The 23,886-nt window shown below is 41.7% G+C and overlaps 2 protein-coding genes across 4 annotated transcripts in view; both read right to left on the bottom strand.

Moving 5' to 3' along the window:
* LOC145433575 (centrosomal protein of 19 kDa-like) overlaps positions 1–23,886 on the bottom strand; it is a 198,790-nt gene that overhangs the window by 6,040 nt on the left and 168,864 nt on the right. The gene's annotated exons all lie outside the window — the stretch shown is intronic.
* LOC145433571 (uncharacterized) lies at positions 546–23,734 on the bottom strand. Of its 3 annotated transcripts, none has more exons than XM_080310701.1 (19): positions 22,485–23,734; positions 22,289–22,420; positions 21,833–21,907; positions 19,086–19,286; positions 15,303–15,413; positions 15,123–15,195; positions 12,767–12,858; positions 12,580–12,707; positions 11,099–11,247; positions 9,818–9,963; positions 8,707–8,879; positions 7,704–7,818; positions 7,499–7,635; positions 6,684–6,778; positions 6,096–6,166; positions 5,937–6,029; positions 3,836–3,913; positions 3,647–3,770; positions 546–2,756 (listed from the first exon to the last, which is right to left on the bottom strand). In XM_080310701.1, the coding sequence occupies exons 1-19, from the start codon at positions 22,518–22,520 to the stop codon at positions 2,560–2,562; spliced, it is 2,226 nt and encodes a 741-aa protein (XP_080166827.1). In that variant the 5' UTR covers positions 22,521–23,734; the 3' UTR covers positions 546–2,559. The 3 variants fall into 3 exon arrangements, with proteins under 3 accessions (XP_080166827.1, XP_080166828.1, XP_080166829.1); XM_080310702.1 differs by having other exon boundaries at positions 12,580–12,677; XM_080310703.1 differs by having other exon boundaries at positions 12,580–12,674.

The following is a 23,886-nucleotide window of genomic DNA, read 5'->3' as shown; positions in this document are numbered from 1 at the left end:
GCTAAGTAGGATCCCTCAAACTGGTACCCGGCTCGACCTAATGTCCGAAGAACCAATATTCAATCTTATAAATATGTTTCTTTTTTCAAGGCGTTCTCTTTGTTGATTTTGTCATTGATTAAAGACTACTCCAAGTCGTTTCGAGACCTTCCAACTTTCGATTGTATCGCAGTCTCGTGGCGTATTGCTATGTCCCCGCAGTCTTGTGACATGAATAGATGAAAATTGTCAAGCGAACAAAAAACTATGCCCTGCTAACTCATTGTGGCCACGAAGATTGTAAGTACTTGGTAAATGCATTAGGGATGACGTTTCATCACACTCCCAGTAACGACGCAAATCGTATACACACGGCAAATAATTACACCTACACTATGGTGGCCGCGTCTAAACTCGCACGATCCCGTACTTCAAATCTGCAGCACAACAACCTATTGTCTCAGTGATCAAACCTGACAAACAAACGAAGGAATAAGCATGATGTAAAAGAGCATGTAGCGGCAATACCTGAGTCACGCAATCCTTAACCTGCTAATTCTCCAACATCTATAAAACGCATTTATTTACATCTTACAGAAGCTAAGAAAATATTTTACAACGATGGAATCAGATCAGTTTGAAAACATGGGGACCTTCGAAGGTCCCAACAGCGACTAACGCTGGCAATTCCCTAAAGCACCAAACAATAGATCTCGCAAGAAGTCTGAAATGCGTTCAAAACTTCGATTGATCCACAAAGTGATTTTGAAAACCATCTCATTAGCTATTGAGCCGGTCAAGTGGATCAATATGTAAAATAGTCCATTGCATTGAACAGTTTAGAGTCGACAACACCAGGACGACTGCCTGCAGAAGACATGATGTGCTGGCGGCAGACGCGCTGAAGCCGCGTGAAAGTGAATAAATCGATACTCCTTCGCTTGATACTACATCGATTAATTGTTCGGGTGATGATTACGCAACAGGTAACATTAACATTCCATAAGATAGGCAGTAGGTGAAGATATATGGATAAAACGAGGACATCATTCACAAAACAGTACTTAGATGAAATGTGCGCTGCGCCACTCGAGCGGGGAGATCAAATCTGTAGCAAGGCTCTACGGATCATGTCGAATTATGGGCAGAGGTGGTCAAAGTGGTCAGTATTTCTACTTCAATATAAGTAGAACCAGCGATTTTTAAGACAGTTCTATTCAATGGAGAAAATGGAGGGTATGAAAAGTGTCTCATAATAGCAAATCGTAAAGGGTTGCTTCCAAAATCGCAAGATGCATCTTGGCGACTAACGACTCCATGAATAGAGCAGTTTTAGAAAATACATTCTACTGCCATGATATGGACGTATTTCATCCAGTGAACATGATAATTTCACTCACCAAAGTGTTACAAACCAATCCCAAAACCACGTTCTACTCTGCAACAGTAGAAGTGTAAAAAGTAAGCAGAGTGTCAAGTAGTGTAAGTATTTTGAAAACTTATCCACACAAGCAGTGCCATTAGGCAAAGCCTACTAGTAGTACTTTGTTATTGACCACCTCTGATAGTGAGAACCAACAAATCGGATCGGCGACGCTGATTCGCAGTGTAATTTCCTGTCTAAAGTTGATGCAACTCAAACGCAAGAACAAAGACTCAAGAACAACCTCAATGAAAAAGTAGGAAAAGCAAACAGGACGCGTGGCGTAAAACGATGTACCAATCTAACGATGATGACTCGGGCTGGGCATGATTCGCGCACTCTGAATCCTAATCGAGCATTAATTTTCATGATTCGAGTCGAGTAACGAGAGACGACCCTTTCGATTACTGTAAATACACGCCCCCATGGAGTTTTAACAGCTTTTTTCCCCACTGTTCAACATTTGACAGCTAGACCAATCATGTCACATCGTTAAAAACACGTACAACAATGTCACACACATTTTTCTGAAGTCACAATCAACCAACAGCAATGTGCAATAAAATACGCAGAGACGGACGAAGCAGCCTTTGCAGGTGCTCGAGTAGAACAAGAAGTAACAACATCAACTTCTACCCGACTAAAAAGTATCGATTTCTAAGTAATAAAGTAAGTATTTTATGCCTAGTTGTGCGAGTAACGCGAGTAGGCAAAATCCACCCCCAGTACTTGGAAAAAGTTGTACTTTTTTACTGATCACCTCTGGAAATGCGGTCGAAGGAGACTGGGGTTATTTTCTTTATGGTGGCATATTCAAACTTTCTGCGACATCTACACTCTCGTGACGTCACAACGAGTCACAATCAAATACCCGACTGCTAATACTCGATACAGAAACGAAATGCTCGAACACTCGATCGCGCCCAGCCCTAACGATGACAATGGACAAGGATGATGTTATACATAAATAGTGATCGGCTACTAAAACGTCGAAAAAGGATCGACGCAGGACCGATCGTTGTCTATCGGCCGACAACATTTCATAACTCTCGCTTTCATCCAGTCGTGAAAGCGGATCGCTCGGTCGTGCGCAGAGAGTCCATTCTCCAGATTCTTACTCCGTTTCCGTGGGAACCTTCGTTTTCCCCGTGTCCGTCTCAACTGTGCATTCCGTCGTCCACGATGATGGAATTACTAGAATTGTTCATGCTCGAATCGGCTACCCACGTCGTTCGCACGTCCGGCGAAGACGCGGCGGACATGTCCGCGTCCATGTTGAAACTCGACACGGACGACTTGCTGGTGTTCCACGAATGCGCGTCCGGCGACGATCCCGAATTCATCTCCATTTGCTCTGAAAAAAACGAAACAACGACCCGCTAAATGACGTGTTGTCGCCATATTTAGGTCTGTTAACTACCGCCTTAGATGCTCCGAGTGCTCGACTCGAGTAATTTTCTTAAATATGGAAAATGAGTCGACTATAGACTTGAGGCAATTCGTGTATTGACTCGACTTTTACTCCAGTCATTTCACACGACTCGACCAAGTCATATGACTCGAGACTCGGACAATATATTCAATGCAACGAGGTACAACATTATTAGTATTTCGTCAATTATTCCTGATATTTGTTAGATAGGGCCAGAAACCGCGTACAGCGAGGAAAACGACTATATTATCAACGTGAGGCATTCGATATCACGCAAACATAGTTGTAAAAAGTGAGCTGAACAGGTTTGATATCGAAAATGAACAGTCAACACAATGAATTGGACTCTAGCCTCAGCACTGTGACTCAGACTCGAACCTTTGAACCCTGACTTGACTCGGCGGGGAATTGGAGTTGACTTGACTCTAGTGAAACCATAAAAGTAGAATTGACTCGTGACTTGAAACCTAGTGACCTGGATGCAACCCTGGCGAGAGATGATTTTTTCGACTGCTAAAATTATACGTTCCATGCCACAAAGAGTGAATTTTCCACTGTAGCAGCCTTTGAAACCTTGATTGATCAAATCGCAACAGACGAAACATGTAGCATGTAGCAAATGACATATCTGTGAGGCCGTGATCAACCCACAGCATTGTCACAAACTCCAATGAAATGGTAAAAAAATACCAACTTATCATTAACGTGATGTAGAACTGGCATAATATTCTATGTGGTACCATAAAGGTGCATTCTGTCGTTATTTTGGTGTTTTGAATTGATAAAAATTCTAAATGAACGAACGAACTCACTCATCTTATGCCTTTTCAGCCGCCACTTCTTGCAGTGTATCGAGTGCTTGACTTTGATAGTCAACTGCTTGCGGACGTAGGCGTCGTTCATGTGCTCCTGGAGCACTGTGAAACGGTCCATGATCTGCGAAAAGCGTTCAGAGGTAATTACAATAAGAGAGAGGGCGCCGTGAAAGAGAGACCGCTTACCAAGCAGACTGCGTCCTGGACCCGGACGTCTCCAGATTCGACGATGCCTGTCGTGTCTAATATAGTACGAATTGTGTTCTGAAACGAAAAATAAATGACGATACATGATTAACTATAGTAACAGCGGTCATGATCAAGGATTAATAGGCAACATCAAGCCTTCGCGGTCAAACGCGCCAGTTTCTACAGCCAGACGTGAGCACCGAACAGTGATTTCATATTCATATATACAGGTATTTTCTGGTAGTAGAATTTAAGTATGAGTATCACAGAAAGCTGAATGAGCATATGTGCACATTACAATAATTACAGGTGACAGATTTCGTGTCGTTGGGAGGGGCCGTTCACACTTCCACTTGTGTGCCTTGGAGTCGACTTTTATCAAAATGCACCAATCCAAACTCTGTCAACGAAAGGAGTTCGTGTACCACCGAAAAATAGTGCATTGAACGTTCTCTCTCCCATGCTGGTGACGTCATATTTTGTGATGCGATTGTTGATATACAATGTTCTTTCCTATTCTCTACTAGATGCTGACGATTACCGCTGACGAGTGTCAGCCGAAAATATTCGGGTTTGTTTCAATATGAATATACTATTCAATTGAATAATTACCGTGTTTGAATTTCTAGTCACCAAGTAATTTGGTGCCATTCGGTGTTGCATCTGGGAAATATACTGCCAGATAAATTAGCTATAAAGTTTTTGCAGCCAACCATCCGAAAACACGGCCACATTTCAAAAATTTGGACACAGAAATTGTTTTTTTCGGCTATACAGGCTTGGCCAGATGACAAGGCCGATCTACAATTTCATATTTCGTTGATAACACAACTAGGGTTGGGACTTCGGGATCAAATTTGAAATCCCGGGATCGGGATTTTCCCGGGATTCTCGCTTCTCAATCCCGGGATTTCCCGGGATTGGATAAGTATTAAAATACACATACAAGCTACACAATAGGGCTGTTCAAAAATAACCTTTTTTCCTGAAACTTGCTGGGTACGTTATAAAATCGTTAAGTTGCCTTAAAAAACGACGCACACCAAATTTGAATTCATTCCAACCAATATTCGTGGGTTTCGTAGAGTTTGAAAATTTTGAATTTGCCCAAAAACGCAAAAATTTTTTTTTTCAAATTTTTCTGCCAACCCCATGCAATTGTTGCGCTGTCTTCAAAAACTATGCAAAACAAATTTGACTCAATTACAAGCCGTAGATGCGGAGTTATATCAGTTTTTATTCGATAATTTTGGGATTATCCTTGATCGGTGTATAACCCAAGAATTATCATCGAAAGAGGTTTATAGTTAGCGATACAGCGCCTTCTTGCGTGTATAATAACTCTATATTCGTTCATCGGTTCAATATCAATGACCACTCCATCAGTATTTCAGACAGCTAGCAAAATGCAATGACGTTATCATGCTTCACACTTCGAAAAGGCAACTTGACTTGAATTGTGACTTGACTCGTGACTTGACTTGGCTTAACTTGACTCGACTTGACTCGAGTCACCTCCAAAAATCGAGTTGACTTGACCTAAGTCACCTTTGAAAATCGATTGACTTGACTCGAGTCGAAATGTGAAATGACGCGTGACTCGAAGGTATTGACTTGATCCCAACACCGTTAGACACCATATACTAGACGACAATTGCATCATATCAACGTAAAAACTCTTGCGCCAAAAGATCGCAGCCATCGGACATATGACACGTGAGAGCGATTCGGGTGTTTGGAGTGGTTTTACGTTGTCAAATCCGAAATAAGAAATTTCCAGTTAAATATTGGCGAAACTTGAAATTTCAAAATGCTGACGCTGTGACGCAGGCTGCAGAAAATGTTCTCGCGGGTCGCATGTTTGAGACCACTGTTTTAGACAATCAGCCGAGTTTGTGACACTGCATTATTACCAAAATAAGAGATATGGCGCTACGTAATCCTTGGTAGATGCTGTTTACAAATCCCGGGATTTCATCGGGATTGATCCAGGGATCGGGATTGCTTCAAATCCCAGGATCCCGGGGTCCCAACGCTAAACAACTATAATTGCAAATGGAGTATGTGATGACCTAAATACAACCAGTCTCTAACATACGTTTAAAGCATTTTGCTCCGACGACTTTCTTTGCCTTGCTTTTCCGTGTTGAAGCAACTGCATTACGTCGCAAGTACCGCCGACGGGCGATTCCTTTTGCAAAAAGAAAACACAGATTTGATTCAACAGCGGCTATGAATGGGGGGCAGCCGCAGTCACCTTTTTAATCTCGGGGTATTTCTTGTACAGGTGCTCCATGTGATCGTTGGTAATTGTCACTAGCACAGAGTCTGAACAATACGAAAGACAACGGTCTTAGCACTGATCGAAGCAGGACGATTTTCGAATAACCGAGTGAAATAAAATAAATATCATTTCTAATAGGCTGCACAATAGAATAGTAACTCCAGCAAACTTGACATTTAGTAGGATAAAGAGGGTACAAAGTAAAGACAAAAAGAGGAGGTCAATGTAGTCATCGCTGGTAGTAAGTAGAAGTAACACCGTAACTGTTTACTTGAGTACAGTAGAGCTAGCGAATGTCCAACTAGAAAAGTGAATATTCACGGCCTTGTAGTGCCTGAAAAACTAAATACTCTCAAATCATAATCAGCCGAGTAAGTAGCGCAAAGCAAACCTACTTGAGTACTGCAAAAAGTGTAAGTGCTTCATTACTGACCACCACTACTGCAAGCAAAGTACTATTTGACAAGACAGCCTCTTTCTCATCGAATCTTAACCGTGTAAGAAACAATTACATCACAACATTTACTGCTATAGCTACAGAATATAGAACTGAAGTCGAACCTGCCAAGCTCTTTGTTTTCCTGACGTTATTGTGGGTGTGAACTTCGTGAATGCTCTGAGAGCCGTCTTCAGATTTCGCCACCCTCGTCGGGGCTCTGAAAAACCAACAGTCGACTGATGCATGGTCGGTGGGGTTTCGTTAAATTTTCTGTTGATGGAGTCGAGACTTGAGAAAGACTGGCTGGAGCTGCATTTGGTAAAATGCTCCCATTTAGACTACTGCTAAAATCGAGCCAAATGCTCTCAAATGCTACAAAACAGTGGGGTTGCATTTACATATGTCATTAAATATTTCACGTAGGCAGACTTTCACATAACAAATTTCTTTTCGCGAACAACGTTCCTTTCAATTCAAAACAATAGTTCGATTCATTTGGCAATAATAATAATACGTCAAAATGCAATGAATGTTTAATTTACTTGGTCGATTAGCATTAATGTTGGAGATCTGTGGATACCTCACAGCATTTATTTGAACAACTTTACAGCCAGTGCTATACTTGGACATGAAATAAACTAGAGGATAGATCTGGAAGTGTGTATGTAAGCTGTAAGAAATGCATCAATATCCCCAGTCTAGCACTCAGAAATTATAATTATCTGATTTCCTGCTATCAGACTGTAAAGTCGCTAAAATTGCCAATATTATCGGCGAACTGATATGGGTCGGGCTCTAGGTTAAAGTTTCCGAAATCGTAGCTGGAATATTGAAGTCACAGTTGGTGGTAAAGTGAACCGACTACAAAGCCCTGGTGCCGACCCATCCTCCTCCCTAAGATCACAAAATTAATTTCGCAAGTGTACACACGACGTACTTCCTTTTCCGTTTAGACGGCGGCATCGCCACTTTCGTATGATCGACACCGACCGCAATCTCCACGCTTTCCCCGGTCTCGAGCTGCCTCAGTCGCTGCAGTTGCTGGTGTTGAATGCGCAGCTGCTCCACCTGATTCTGACACGACAAAACACAACAAACGTAGCAAACAGGGGATTAGAATTCACGCCGGCACCGTGTCGTACTTGCATGAGCATGGTGTCGCCTTTCGTGCCGTCGGCGTTAGCTATTTGGATGTTGTTGATCATGATAGGATGGACGAAATTGGACGTCGTGGCGACGGACTGCGCCGCTGCAAACCTAGGAGCGTGTAAAGATTAAAACGATCGCAAAACTGGATAATTCTAATGGTCTATTTAGACTAATTAGAGCAGAATGCTGACAATCTAATTTGTGGAATGTTTCCACACTCTAATTTCAATTCTAATCTATTTATGGTTTCCTGCAAATGATACAGAACAGCACGGTGCGAAACGCTGTACGGACATTTGCTAATCTCTAACGAGAACGAACACAGACATCATATGAACTGAGCTTGTTTCAATATCAAGTTTTCACGAATTCGGTAATTCTGGTTACAACGTAATTTGGAAAAACAGTGAAGCTATAATTCTAATCCTAGTCTGATTTGTAAAATACTTATAGCTATAATTCAAACTCCAATCAAAGTTAAAAAATCTAAAAAATTTTCGGTTGTCCAAGTCTGCTCCTGATGATGACTCTTAGCAACTCACGAAACAGAATATTGTCGAGTATACAAGTACTAGTAAGAGACAAAATTCAAATCTAAAAAAGAATCGTGACGCACTACAGAAACAACGTGGCATTCCTTGGTAGTTAAGAAACACTAAAATTTTCAAGACCAGCATCAGACATTACCGCGACGAGAGACGCTGAAAATTGACAGTAGCACCGGATATCAGGGGTGATCGAAGTAGCCAGTGCTTTGTTGGTACTCAAGTACTGATAATTCCATAAATATTTACTTATATACAAGTATCAGTAGCGATTTTCAAAAAAATGTTGCCTAAAAAAATGAAAACTGTGAATTACAACTAGTAGCAACCTAAAATCATAACCCCTTGAGGAAGCAGAGCAAGCGTGCAAACCTAGAAGTAATTCCACATTGACCGCCTCTGCCCGGAACTCTACCCCAAAAGTCAGACCTTCAGAAACGCGTAAACCAACCTGGGCTCGCCGTTGTCGTTATTGATCTGTGTGAAATGAATGTTGTCCAAGTTCAACTCCTGTGCCCGCACTGTCGCTTGCGTTCGCGGGTTCGGCGTTCCGACGGCCGGTATCGAGATCTGCATGTTTGTCGTCCCTTCAGCAGCCGCCGGCGTGGCTAAGACCGGCGTGGCCTGGGAAAAGCGCAGAGGCGTCAGAACGCCGCAAATCAGCCTGGATACAACACAGGGTTGCAACGACTCGACTAACGATTTTTTGGTGACTCGACTTGAGTCATTTTTTCAAATGCGTAAATTGACTCGATCAATTTCAGTATTGATGCAGCTTGTACTCGAGACTAGGACGGTCAAGACAGACATTACATTGTTTAACTTAAAAAAATAATTATGTTACCACATTATTGGTATTTCGTCTGTCAGGCTTGATAAAAAATAGGGCCAAAAACTGTCGACTGAGTAAAATACCACATTATGAATGCGAGCCATTCTATATCACTCGACCAGAATTGAAAAAAAGTGGGTTGAAGCGGATTGTCCTGAAAACCGAACAGTGACCGTAATGACTTGGATTCTAACTCGACTCGAGTCAAAACTATAAAAGCAACATCGACTTGTGACTCGGAACCTTGTGACCTGGTGCAACGATTCGAGTAGGCCTACTAATTGTATAATGATTTTGAGTCAAGAGAGAGTTTTTGGAGAGAATTTTCAGAGCAGCCTACTATAATTACACGCCCTTTCCCAGTAGAGCTATCAACGAGTGTAACACGTCTGATGCTTTTTTTCCAAACGAGGAAGCCTAGAAACCTCACCCAGTCGTATGTCACACGCGTTACAACCTGCGGCATTGTCACCAAGCACAATGCAACATTGTTGAAAAAATACTAAATTAACTTTATGTGGTGTGAAATCTGCATTATTTCCCATGCGGCCGCATATTAGATACACTTTTTTAAATTTCCAGACCATCCATACTATTATAATGTTACCATGAGTGACACGCAGCTCGAACCGCAACACGCGATTCTGGATCAAACCCCTCACGTAGTCCATTTTGCACAGCCCTAGTCGTAAACCCGTTATAAAGTAACAGGAAACAAAAGTAAACTAACCGCGTCGGCCGACACGGAATCACCGTCAGTCCTAGCCTCAACGGGCTGCCCATCCTGCGATACCAAAGACAGGGTAGTGTACGACACGGGTGAGCTTGAACCGGCACCGGCCGCTCCCTCCGAAGCAGCGTTACTGATTTGTTGATCTGAACAACAAGAGTGTCATGCTCGTTACAGTGCGAGTGTGGTGGAGAGCAAGGCAGAGGAAGCGTGTGCTGGATATCGAGCCATCCTCGATTACTACCGCCTTCAAGTAGAGGTGGTCAAAGTTGCCAAAAGTCAGTCGTAAACTTCTACTCGATTGCGAGTACAGTAGTGATTTTCAAGACCAGTCACAACTACTTTGAGTACAGGTAGTAAACAGAAAGTGCTGGAGTAAGTAGCATCACTAGATTTGGTCAAGGGGTCACATGGCTTTAGTGGTTAATAGTGGGCATTCTGAATTGCAAACGCGTACAGTAGGGCTCTTCAAAAATGACTTTTTTTCTCAAATCGTACTGGCTACTTGATAAAATTGTTAGGTTGCCTAACTTAAGCCTACACACAAAATTTGGTTCTATTCCAGCCAGTAACCGCTTTGCTACAGGAGAAGAAAGTTTCTATTTATTATATAAAAATAAATAATAAAAAATTTGAAAAAATTTAGGCTGTCTATAGAAACGATGTTCACCAAATTTGGTTCAATTCCAACCAGTGGAAGCGGAGTTATTGCTGTCGAAAAATTTTGATTTGAATAAAATAGTATTTACGGTGAGCACAACTATAATAAATAAACAAAGAATCGGTCACCGTAAATACTATTTTATTCAAATCCAAATTTTTCGACGGCAATAACTCCGCTTCCACTGGTTGGAATTGAACCAAATTTGGTGAGCATCGTTTCTATAGACAGCCTAACACTTTCATGGGGTGAACAGAAAATTTTCAAATTTTTTATTATTTATTTTTATATAATAAATAGAAACTTTCTTCTCCTGTAGCAAAGCGGTTACTGGCTGGAATTGAACCAAATTTTGTGTGTAGGCTTAAATTAGGTAGCCTAACAATTTTATCAAGTAGCCAGTACGATTTGGGAAAAAAGTCATTTTTGAAGAGCCCTAGCGTGCAGGCCTATTTTATCACAATCATTTACTTTTTCACTCCATTTAAGGCCATGGTGAAAGTTTGCGACGGATAGATATCGTCTTGAAGTCGTTTCGACTCGTTACTATCATTTTATCGTACTGTAATCTTTCGGCGTTTCACAACGGCGAAAATTTTGATACAAACGAATTGTATCACCTGCCGCGAGGATTTGCACGGGCGAATTCTGAACGCTTTCAGATTTCACTTGCGACGCGATCGGTATCATGCCGGTGGCGACGATCTGGCCTTTCCCCACTTGAAGCTGCGTCCACGGCTGGTTTGCGTTACCGGGCCAATCAACGGCTCTGCAAAACAACACACAGGACGATGTCAGCTATTCGGCATTCGGTGAATTTGGCATTAGAAATGTAATCTATTGTTATTATAAAAGCGATGATGCATATTGCGTTAATAATCTATAATGAATGTTTCACTGAATATGAGCGTTAATTGTAATATATGGCACTTTGTGAATTCGGAACATCGGCGAATGAGACGGTTTTCAACCTTTACTCACCTGCCGAGCCATAACGCTAATCTGCGAACCCCAGATTTTCGTCCAGTCACAAAAACCTATCGCATTAACCGTTTAAAACATTATCGGTAGCCCACTATAGAATGTCGGTGTTCAAAATGAGCTGTGCAGTAAGCATCAACGACAATGTAAAACAGTGGTCGGGAACCTGCGGCTCGCGAGGCATATATGGCCCTTTCGGGTAGAAGATATGGCGCTTTGACAAATTTTAAATTTTGTACATAATTTATCAATACTTCAGCAACCTGTTGGTGAATTTATGTGACGCCGAATACTTTAGAAGTCGATCAATGTTTAGATTTTCGAAATCAGCGCGACAATTTCATTTGAATAATATCAGTATAAATATCAATATCAATAATATCAACTTATTTACAATAAGTTCCGCTATCATGAGTGAGGCTTGGCCCGTCCGTGCCTCTCCTTTCGCGCTTTATTTTCGAACAAATATGAAAATTGATTTTGGGGATAGACATGTCTAAAATCTAATTATTCATAAACACCGATAAAAAAAATACCAATTATAATCATTGAAGGTTTCACAGTTTTTCCTCACTCATCCCTGACATGCGAGGCACTGCCTCACGTGCCTCCCCTAACATCACGTCACTGACGTATCACAACCTGCGGTAAGTTAAGTATGTACTGCTGTAGTGAACATGTTCGGTTCCACCTACGCATGTGGGCACAAAAATATTGCGCACACTACGAATCCCATATATTAGTGCTACAAATACGTCACGAATTTTCAATTTTGATGTACCACTTTTGTAACAGTTGATTGACATTTATGGCTCTTTGGGAGTTAGAATTCGACGTATCGGGTCAATATGGCTCTTCGGTCAAAAAAGGCTCCCAACCCTCGATGTAAAATGAACAAAACCATTAAAACATGATTTCCAGACAAAACAAACAAATGATTTTGAATATTTATTGAAAATTTGTGTCACTTCTGCTGTATGAGTTGGCTGTGTGCCTTGACCACCAGCAAACCGCTGTGGTTTGTGTGAACCCCAGTTAAGAACTGCTTTAGTAATGTATTCAGGTTAGGGGCAGCCAAGTGCCGAATTCACCGGTAACTGTAAGAATGTACTGCACTCACTGATAAGATCCCCCGTAACCCTGCACGAAATTGACGACGACCTGCGACACCGCGCTGCTGGGAACCGCTACGGCTGGTTGTGCGGCACCGGCGTTCTGCTGCGAGTGCGGGTTCCACGCAATGGCATTCTGCAACGTGAAACTTTCTGTCACGGGTAGAAACCGGCAATTGCACCAATAGGCTGTACCTCGTCCATCGTCGCGTACTTTGCTTTTTTGCTTTCCGGCGTCTCCGATTCGCCTTGCTTCTCCCTTATTTCAACGGGCTGGTTTTTGATGTCTGTAAATGTGAACAGACATGGTCAGCGAAGAAGTGCTTCTACATTTTTGAAGTAGGCCTACTCCAATAATTTTTCGTCTGCTTGCACCATTACCTCAAGCGGTCATGACTTTAGACTACTAGTTCCACTCAAGTTTTCAGAGGATACTGACTTACTTTTTACTTACTCGTATTCTCGTAATCACTACCTCTGCCCGAGTAAAAATTTACATTGTTACTTTTACTTCAACTCGAGTACCAATAGCGTCTACTTTCACCACCTCTGTAAATGACACAAATCTGAGGAATTTTACTGGCAATTACTGCCAAGTTGCAAGTGCTCAATACGTCGCCGATGGTATTTATGAACTACTATTCCCTGCTACGATGCTGCATTACGCATTTTGTATTCGGAAAAACGTCTCCTCCCTTGGAATCTTAGTCTTGCGGGCCATGACGAGATCAACTGATGATAGAAGAAACCTCAATTTTTGTAGCACTACCAGTAACACGACAAGCAATGTCCAAGAATTCGGCATCAAAACGCAAATGAATAACGTTTAGCCCCATCCTAGAGGCATTAAGTCAGTGGTTCCCAACCGGGGAGGAATTCCCCCCTTGGGGGGAATTTTGCAATTTTTAGGGAGGAATTCCACTTTAGAATTGTAACGGATTTCCCAAATTGTTCATGTTCGAGATGTCATGTAGACAACCAGCTATATCCGAACGTATGCTCCTTATGGCTGTTTTTTGTCTGCTGAAAGTATGTTCAAATGCTATCTAAAATCTCTTTTTCATATACAAATCCCCCCCAACCCTTTTTTTTTCTTTCTAACTAGTTCAGATGTGCTGCAGTTCGCAAGACAATTTTGTAGGCCAGCGACGGCTTCTCAATCAAATATATCCTAAGCGAGTAAATGTCGTGCCGAATCTATCACAACAAGGCCTCTAGTGAAAGTATTTATCTTATATTTTCAAGTCAACATTTTCAGACAGTGACTAAATATTCCAACGTTATCAATTCAAGTCAAAGAGATCGCTAGCATTGCTTTATTTTTAGTGAACAGCTACCCGATCGAAAAAAGACGTGGTAAACTTGGTGCAATGTTGCCGAAACGTAATGGGTGTCCAAAATTTCAATGCGCTCCAGCAGGGAATCTGATCACGTGTATGTTATATATCAGGGCTGTAACCCAGTCATGAGGCTCCGAGTCACAAGTCAATCTCACTTTCATAGTTTTGACTCGAGTCAAGTCGAGTCATTTTCAATTCACCATTGAGTCAAGTCCGAGTCCAAGTCACCGAGCAGACGGTCGAGTCCGAGTCATGGTATTATGACTCGAGAACGAGTCCAAGTCCCACTCAAGTCAACACTGTTTGGTGATATTGAATGATTTGGATTTATGACATAATAATTTTCCTCACTTTGAGCAGTTTCTCTTCACATTGTCAAGTACCAGGATAAATAGACAAAATTCCAACAGGGTTGTCACTTTACTGTTCTTCGAAATTACAATGAAATGTCGGTCTTGGCCGTGTTATAGTTTTGAGTCATATGACTTGGTTCGAGTCATGCACAATGACTCGAGTCCAAGTCGAGTCAATACCCAGATTGTCTCAAGTCGTTTCCGTATTTTGAGAAAATGACTCGATCAAGTCTAGGTATCAGAAAATGGTGACTCGAGTCAAACTCGAGTCTGGTCAACCCTTCTATATATGAAAGTACCACTATTGTTGGCCAAATGCATACGCAAACTTGAGAAAAAAATCGCGAGACCAGTAAATTTATGGATACTGATTTTTCACAGTAGTTATATTAGCGATTGGTGCACGGTAAGCCGAAAACACAAATGGAAGTGTGGGGGTCTGTTGAGTCAAGCCTTCCAGAATTTGTGTGATTGGGACCAAGACCATGGTTTTTGGAGTTCTACAAAGTGTTATTACAGCACTGCTAGAAACAAACACTCGATACCGCCCGTCTTATTCTCACAGTCAACAGGTGTTTACGCGGAAAAAATGAGCATTTTTATTCATCGGGCAGATTTATCCTAAGGGGGGAATTTTGGCTAAAATTTCGGCCAAGGGAGGCACGAGATGGAAAAGGTTGGGAACCACTGCATTAAGTAATGATGGAGCATGCTATTCCGTCCAGTTGACCCAAGAAGTTTTTTGCCTCCTTGTATTTTACAAGTTGAATAAGTTCGACTGAAATTAGTATAATAGTGCAGTATAAAAATTCAGACAGTCTCAAACCATGGAACGAGCTATTGTCTCAATAACTTCACCTTTGGCGGCGGCATCAACCATGCTTTGCCTGGTGGCTTCTTCTTTAAACTTCACCATGCTATTGACTTTCGGCTGGAAAATGAGGAGCATGAGTATCACAGCATGCATTCATTATTGTAAGTCAACAAGTTGTATATGAAAGATTATTCGGATAAAAACTAGTCGTACAGAACCCTTACCTGATTTGTCGCAGTGGACAATACGGTATTGGTGGTGAGTTGCGCTTGTACAAGATCCCCGTTTGATTGTGGTTGTGCTTTAGTATTATTGCCGGGAACCAAAGCAGTGTGCTGTATCGGATAACAGAAGCAAATAGAAGTTCGATTAACTGTCATCACAAACAAATCAATCAGGTACGGTAGTGCTGCGGATGAGGCGGGCCATAGCAGTAGGGATGGTGTGAACATGAGGTTCACATTCGCATTCTGTGTGTGAGCCTTTGGAATTTGGAGGTTCGTGTTCACAAACGAGCCATGGTAGGTTCGGCACTGTGAATATTTTCATGTAATTCAATTTTTCACGACATGATAACATCTTTGGTTGAAATTCTTTGCATTTCAACTTCGAACCACTTTCCGCATGGCTCTGGCGGCATGAAATTCAGCACTAAATGAGCATGAGTATGCACATTGCCAATTTCCAAAACTATTCGCTCGAAATATTCAGTTTTCTGCTTGTGAATCTTTGGTGACTTTCTGCTGTGAGCTTTGCCCGCAATCACACAATAGCAAGAATGAAACACGCTACATGTAGGGAGTCAGTGAATTGTGTTTAGTCAATCAATCAGTTATTTACATCAACGAAGTTGATATAAAGAATGCATCAATGTTTAATGTAAAAAAATCTATCGGGCGTACGGGATCTATCTTGATTTGAGATCCTTAAACCTGCTGCACACTGGCTCAAAACAAAACGAGGGAATCGCGGCTGTCTGTGACAAAACCATGCACACCGCGTCGCCAGACTACGCAACAAAGCGTCAGCGAGTGGGCTGCGCAACTCGCCGACAAAGTTGAAAATTTTGAACTTTGTCGCGAGTTGCGGGCTCAGTCGCAGTAGAAAAAAAGCACTTGCTCTTAGTTCGGCGGTGCTGTTGCAATCTTTTCTAATCGTTAAACTTCCTAATCTAACATTCTCGTGTACCAGATGCGTAATTTATCTAGGGTTACACAGTGAAGGCTGTGCGGGATTGACGCAGTGCGCTGTATGATATCCAACAAGTCCAGAAAAAGAATGATTCAACCTCAACTTGATAACTTAAAGATGAAGATATATTTGATAATTAGATTACTCTATGTTCACAATACAAGATGAATAACAGAGAACATGACCGCTAGCCCGCCAATGCCACTGACATGCTTGACATTACTAAAGTACCGGTAGGCCAAGAAGAGTAGGCCTATATATTATAAAAATATCTGATTGATGGACTATGTCAGGGCGTTTCAACGATTAGACTCCTTCTACTTAATATTCTTTGTATCTTGGGTACTGTATATTGTGCATCTGCGTCTTGAGTTTGAGTTGAAATACTAAACGAATTTGAGAATATATTAGTGACATTATGGTGTATATTCCTTATCAAAATTCGGAGCATCAGCAATATGCTGTCAGTACACATTGAAAACACATGTGTTGTGTAGGAGGTATCTTGATGTGTCCTTCAATAGTAATAACCAAGAACCTATACTGTTACGAAATCATTAAGTTGGTACAGAACAGATAGGCCGACGTTACGACTCGGTGTCCCAGTGTGCAGAAGAACGCAACTACCGCGATCGTGAGCGCGACATGATCGGGGAATTACCTGTTTTAGTCGTGTCGCAAAGCCAGTGTGCAGCAGCCTTTATGGTGTCATCAAAACCAAATCTGTCCGATTGGGGTGTAGGCTACTGTAAACTTGTTTTTAAGATAATATTTGGTGGAAGCATAGAAACCGGTCTTACACTAGTAAGAATACATCTGTACGGTCTAGCCGAGTCCTTGAAAAAATTATTGGCAAACGATTTTGTGGAAATATTTTAGCAGTTGATACATTAGGTGACGTTTAAAAAGTCAGCATGTACTTTAGCATTGTGGCACAATATGGCCTAGAGTCGTGGCTAGTCATAATGTACATTAGGGCTGTTCAAAAATAGCTTATTTTCCCGAATCTTGATGGTTACGTGATTAAATCGTTAGGTTGCCTTAAAAAACGACGCACACCAAATTTTAATTCATTTCAACCAATAATCGCTGATTTCGTACAGTTTGAAAATTTTGAATTTGCTCAAAGATGCAAAAAAATTTTTTTGTCAAATTTTTCTGTAAACCCCACGAAATTGTTGCGCTGTCTTTAAAGACGATGCAAAACAAATTTGACTCAATTCCAACCAGTAGAACCGGAGTTATTTGAGTTTTTCGATGATAATTCTTGGATTATCCACAGATCTAGAATAATCTCCGAATTATCGAATAAAAACTCAAATAGCTCCACTTCTACTGGTTGGAATTGAGTCAAATTTGTTTTGCATCGTCTTTGAAGACAGCGCAACGATTTCATGGGGTTAACAGATAAATCTGACAAAAATTTTTTTTTGCATTTTTGGGTAAATTCAAAATTTTCAAACTGTACGAAATCAGCGATTATTGGTTGGAATGAATTAAAATTTGGTGTGCGTCGTTTTTTAAGGCAACCTAACGATTTAATCACGTAACCAGCAAGATTCAGGAAAAATTTTTTTTTTGAACAGCCCTAATGTACATTAACATATAACTTTACGGAAATGTAGGGTTGTCATTAGTAACATAACGTCATAGGTTCACGTTCACACGGTAGCTTCCGCAAAGGTTCGTGTTCACACGAACCAGAACTTTACAGGGGTTCGCACCATCCCTTCATTAGAGGGTGCAGTTACTTTCCATGGTATCCGCTCCCCACTACCCTCTACATCAGGGCTGGCCAACCTTTTCAGCCAAAGGGCCACATGCGATCGACGAAATATTGCGCGGGCCACTAGCCGCGCGAAGCGCGAAAATTTTTGGAAGCTCGTAGCTCAATATTATTGTCACTTGACTATATTGCGGGCCTGCGGTATATCACTTGACTCAGTCTGCCAGGACTGGACTATTCAGCGCCTGGACATATCAATTTCGAAAGCTTCGACCAACATGCATCAATCATTTTGTGCCCAGGTTTCATAGTCGACGATCTTTCTGCGAGCGCAAACGCCAGGTCGCATATGTTGAACGACACTTTGTCTCGTAATTGAGAATATAGTTAGACTCAATCTGATGTATTATAGGTGTTCTTTCATTTTCACATAGGGGTAACAATATTAAAAGCAAGAAATCGAGTGACAGCATGTTGCGCGAAGCGTGTAGAAAATATTTACTTTTGATAAATTTATCGCAAATTATTCTGCTTTATTGAAATGTACGAAGATCTACCAAAGTGTGACCGGCTCATGGAAATGCCAATGCGTCGTAACTGATATTTTAGTCATCACATCTCAAGTGTTGCTGAGAGACTAATCAAATTTTTGGTTGGCCTTGCAAGTTCAATCTGTGCAATTCAATTTTGATAACATTACCAATTTCGGAAATTACCTCGCGGGCCACTCAAAACCTTCTCGCGGGCCACATGTGGCCCGCGGGCCATGGGTTGGCCGGCCCTGCTCTACATGGTATGTTTTATTAAATAACAGGCATTCAAATAATACTATATGACGAATAGTAGTTCGGGCTGATATAGCTACAGGATGTCTGCCCAGTTCAGCTTGCTACACAGTCACAACTCGAGTAGTGAAGGCCTCATCTTTATCATAATACCGATGCCACAAAAATCAGCTGGTGCGCATAGTCCACCCTTACCCACACTATTATGTGCTTCTAATACATCACTTGTCGCATACCTATAACTAGGAACTGTTGTGCTATTATGAAATCTACAGTCTGAAAGAGTGCAGACAATATAGGCCTACCTGTTGATTTGCTGTAGTGAGCGTATTGCTTGGCGCTGTCGGCAATTTGGCATGCGCAGTGACACAGACCGATTGCTGACAATAACTATTGCAACGGTTGATAATATCTGGTAGTCCCAAGTAAACGGCAGTCATCCAAGTGTGTGTAACGGTCGACGGTTCTAATCTTAACACTCCCGTATAAAAATATTCCAAAACAATCTGAAATACGAGAATTCAACATCTCACAGTATTGTCAAATTCGTATATAGATCTGCACAGTCAGTTTGTTGGTAATTTGGATCCATGATCCCACGAAATTTGTACAGCACGAAAGAGATTGTGCAATAGTAGGCTAAAGCATCGACTTCTCAATCAGTAGGTCATGGCTAGAATCAACTAGGCCCCACGCTAGGCGCTCAAAACACTCAATAACCCAATGGCTCCATTGCATCTCCATCGCCTAGGTACCATGATGGTGCAGACAAAAAATAATCTAATCCTTTCATCGCATTCAAAATATATTATAGTGGCAGAGCCAAATGCTCCAAATCCGAATAAAAAAATTAATAAATAAGTGCAGCCGAAGTTGACCGTCTGGTTCAAAGCAGGTAAACAAGCAAACAACTCCAAGCGAGAAAAAAAGTATTAATCCTGATAGAAAAACATGTAGAGCTCAGAACAAATAGCCGAAATAGCGAGGAGGGTTGGTTCGATTATGTTCACAATAAGAACAATTTTGTTCACAATAAGAACAGTTTCATGTTCACAATAAGAACAATCTCATGTTCACAATAAGAACAATTTCGTTCACAATAAGAACAGTCTCATGTTCACAATAAGAACAATCTCATGTTCACAATAAGAACAATTTCGTTCACAATAAGAACAGTCTCATGTTCACAATAAGAACAATCTCATGTTCACAATAAGAACAATCTCATGTTCACTATAAGAACAATTTCGTTCACAATAAGAACAGTCTCATGTTCACAATAAGAACAGTCATGTTCACAATAAGAAAAGTCTCATGTTCACAATAAGAACAGTCATTATATTCACAATAACATCAGTCGCAGCACCAACATATCCCCGGACACGATGTCCGAGCGGCATCATAGCCCGAACACAACCCAGACATGATGTCCGAACACCCCCAGACACGATGTCCGAGTGTTAACGCAGTTCGAACACACCCCAGACATGATGTCCGAACACCCCCCCCCAAGACATGATGTCCGAGTGTCAACGCAGTCCGGACACACTCCTGACATGATGTCCGAACACCCCCAGACACGATGTCCGAGTGTCAACGCAGTCCGAACACACCCCAGATATGATATCTAAACACCCCCCAGACATGATGTCCGAATGTCAACGCAGTCCGAACACACTCCTGACATGATGACGGAACACGATTTCCGATTGAAAACACAGTCCGAACACACCCTAGACATGATGTCTGAGTGCCAACGCAGTCTGAACACACCCAAGACATGATGTCCGAACACCCTCTAGACACGATGTTCGAACTCGCCACGCCCCAGACATGATGTCCTCCTAGTGTCAAGGCAGTCCGGAGACACCCCAAATATGATTTTATGAACACACCCCAGACTTGATGTTTGAACTCAGGCCGGGGCATGATGTTCGAACATGATTTCAGATTGGCAACGCAGTGCGGAGACACCTTAGTCATGATATCCGAACACCCCCGGGCATGATGTTCGAGTGTCAATGCAGTCCGAAGACACCCCAGACACGATGTCTGAGGTAGGATCGGACTGTGCCAATTCACAATATGGTCTGTCATGGTTAAAATAAGAACAGTCTCATGTTCACAATAAGAACAGCCGTTATATTCATAACAATGTCAGTCGCAGCACCAACATATGCCAAACACGACGTCCGAGTAGCAACACAGTGCGAAAACACCCAAGACATGATGTCCGATGTGTCAATGCAGTTCGTACACTATAGTGTGATATTAACAATCAGGTCATTGATCGCAGAAACGTTGGATTTTCAAACTCCACTGCTCCATTTATGACATCACAAGTATTAGCGTTGCTCTCATTGAGTAACGTATTATCTACACGTATCTTCGGACTGCATTGACACTCGGACATTATGTCTGGGGGTGTTCGGATATCATGAGCCAGGTGTCGCACTGCGTTGTCAATCGGAAATCGTGTTCGGATATCATGCCCCGGCCTGTGTTCAAATATCAAGCCTGGGGTGTGTTCATAAGATCATGTTTGGGGGGTCTCCGGACTGCGTTGACACTCGGACATCATGTCTGGGGCGTGGCGAGTTCGGACATCGTGTATGGAGGATGTTCGGACATCATGTCTTGGGTGTGTTCGGACAGCATGCGTTGTCACTCGGACATAATGTCTAGGGGGGGGGGGAGTGTTCGGACATCATGTCTGGGGTGTGTCTGAAGGGGGGGGGGGGCGTTCGGACATCGTGTCTGGGGGTGTTCGGACATCATGTCAGGAGTGTGTTCGGACTGCGTTGACACTCGGACATTGCGTCTGGGGGTGTTCGGACATCATGTCTGGGTTGTGTTCGAACTATGTTGCCACTCGGTCATCGTGTCCGGGGGATGTGTTGGTGCTGCGAATGATGTTATTGCGAATTTAACGACTGTTCTTATTGTGAACATGAGACTGTTCTTATTGTGAACATGAGATTGTTCTTATTGTGAACGAAATTGTTCTTATTGTGAACATAATCGAACCAACCCTGTAGGAAATAGCACCTACCTCGAATCCAACGGGGCTCACTCCATGGATTTCTATTTCTATATCATGGCTGGCATTGTCTTCATCAGTAGCATCCTATAAAATATATTTTACCTCTGTTAGATGAGCCCCTAAGATGAGTGCATAGATATGCAGCATCCAAAACCCCGCAAAAAAGAGGCTGATGATCGGACATATAGGCTACCCATCGTACAACAACACTCTATAATCATTTTCTAAACTATTTTCTGGCATAGGGATTGCTACAGCGGATCAATGATCCATATAATAGCCGTTTCTACTCATCAGTGCCTTTCTTCAGTGTGGAAAGTCCCCAATTTCCAGATTCAGTTAATAATATACAAAACGTTTCAATTCCTGATATATATATATGATAGAAGCTAAAATACGAGTAACTTTCAGATCTACACCAGAAAAAACATGGCAGTGATCAGTTCAAATAGCTTGTAAACTCACCAGAATAAGGGAATCCAGTTGGTCGCTGTTAGCTGATAATACGCATTTGTGAGCTAGAAACCTCTGTTCAGCGACACAGACACACACGTCGCAGTATTTTCCGGAGGATCTTTGCTGTGACAGGTGGGTCACCTGAAGAACGTTGACATTTGAAACGTTACCTGCATTCAAGCTCCTATCACTAAAATCAACTCACCAGTCTTGCAGCATGGTCATGGTTCACTGCTGTCATTCTATTTGTTGCACACAACAAGTAGAATATTTATCACTAATTCATTAATGAAGTAAAGTGATTGCCTAGGCGGCAGTCAAAATTACACGACCAGATATCGCTATGAAAGTATAAAAGTACAATGTAGTACGTAAAACAAGAAGCTAGCATCAGCAGTAAGCCCCGCCACATCTAAATCCTCACTGGAAGCAAAGATATATTGAGTAGGCAGTTTTTAAAGTGACTCGATATGAAATGATGCATTTATCACACAATAAATCACATCCAAATGCTATTAGGCTAGCCCATCTAAGTGATGTTATAGATATAAAACTATGTAACATCGCACAGAATATCACAGTACGCATATATGCGCAAAAGAAGTATGTGACATGTTTTAACTAACATATTTAATTTTAGGACATTGCATAGGTAGGTGATCACAACGATGCCGTGACAGTTACAGGGCTTAAGATTTTAGCACAGACATAGGCTTAATAAGCTGGTCCCAGGCTTCAATTTGAAACAGGTCTGGTGTACAACACCACTGGTATGTGAAGCCACCTGCTTGCTTTCTGATATGGTGGATCATTGTGACATCCCTTCATTAATGATTTCCGAAAATCAATCAGCAAGCGTCTTGATCTTGAATGCATTTTATTGCAGAGCACGTCTTATATCAAGATATTCACTGACACAGCCTGTCAAGTTGATACATTGAGCTTGGGTATACTTCCTTGATATAGATCACACCGACAAGGTGTACTATGTGTATAATTTGAATACAAGAAGGTCATTTATACCCTACGAAGTGGATTATATTCATGCAAGACAAAATTTGAAATGATTGCAAGCATTACAATTATTCACATTGTCATTGATGTATATCAAACCCGATCATTGTACTGAAGGAACATAAATACTTATTCAAATTCATATTTGAGGCAAATTATTGAAAACATATAAATATAAGGTGAACTAGAGCAAAGGAATTGATTGATAAATTGATATTGGTGTTTTTTGAGACGGAGTTTATATACTTGCATATTATAGTGCAATCAAGCATAATTATAGATTCCCTCATTGATCAGAAACCGCTGGGTCTATTTTATAAAATCTATTTTGTACTGTGGAATAGTTGACTATTTTCCAACCTTCCAAGCTCAGTCAAGTTCTATAGAAATTGTAGATACTTTCTGAATGAGATTGCATAAACTATAACTGCTCTGACATTAGTGCAACAACAGGGGTTAAACCCGCTCAGAGGCCAAACGCCAGACGCCAGACGCCGCGCGGCGGCCGAATGTATATACGGCGTTTGGCGTCTGGTTTTCTGAGACGCCGAGTAGCTATACGGCGTTTGGCGTCTGTTATGTTCAGACGCCGA

Source organism: Botryllus schlosseri, chromosome 2 (genome assembly GCF_051294905.1).
Source record: "Botryllus schlosseri isolate E-star chromosome 2, Bs_hap1, whole genome shotgun sequence".
NCBI classification, from domain to species: Eukaryota; Metazoa; Chordata; class Ascidiacea; order Stolidobranchia; family Styelidae; genus Botryllus; species Botryllus schlosseri.
This window is presented reverse-complemented; position numbering and strand designations above follow the sequence as displayed.

Excerpts from the sequence above, each read along its gene's own strand:
- LOC145433571 (XM_080310701.1), bottom strand. The coding sequence starts at position 22,520 with ATGACAGCAGTGAACCATGACCATGCTGCAAGACTG. Across the intron at positions 19,287-21,832 it reads TGAGCCCCGTTGGATTCGAG|ATTGTTTTGGAATATTTTTA; the intron begins GTAGGTGCTATT and ends CTCGTATTTCAG. Across the intron at positions 15,196-15,302 it reads TGTCCACTGCGACAAATCAG|CCGAAAGTCAATAGCATGGT; the intron begins GTAAGGGTTCTG and ends CTCATTTTCCAG.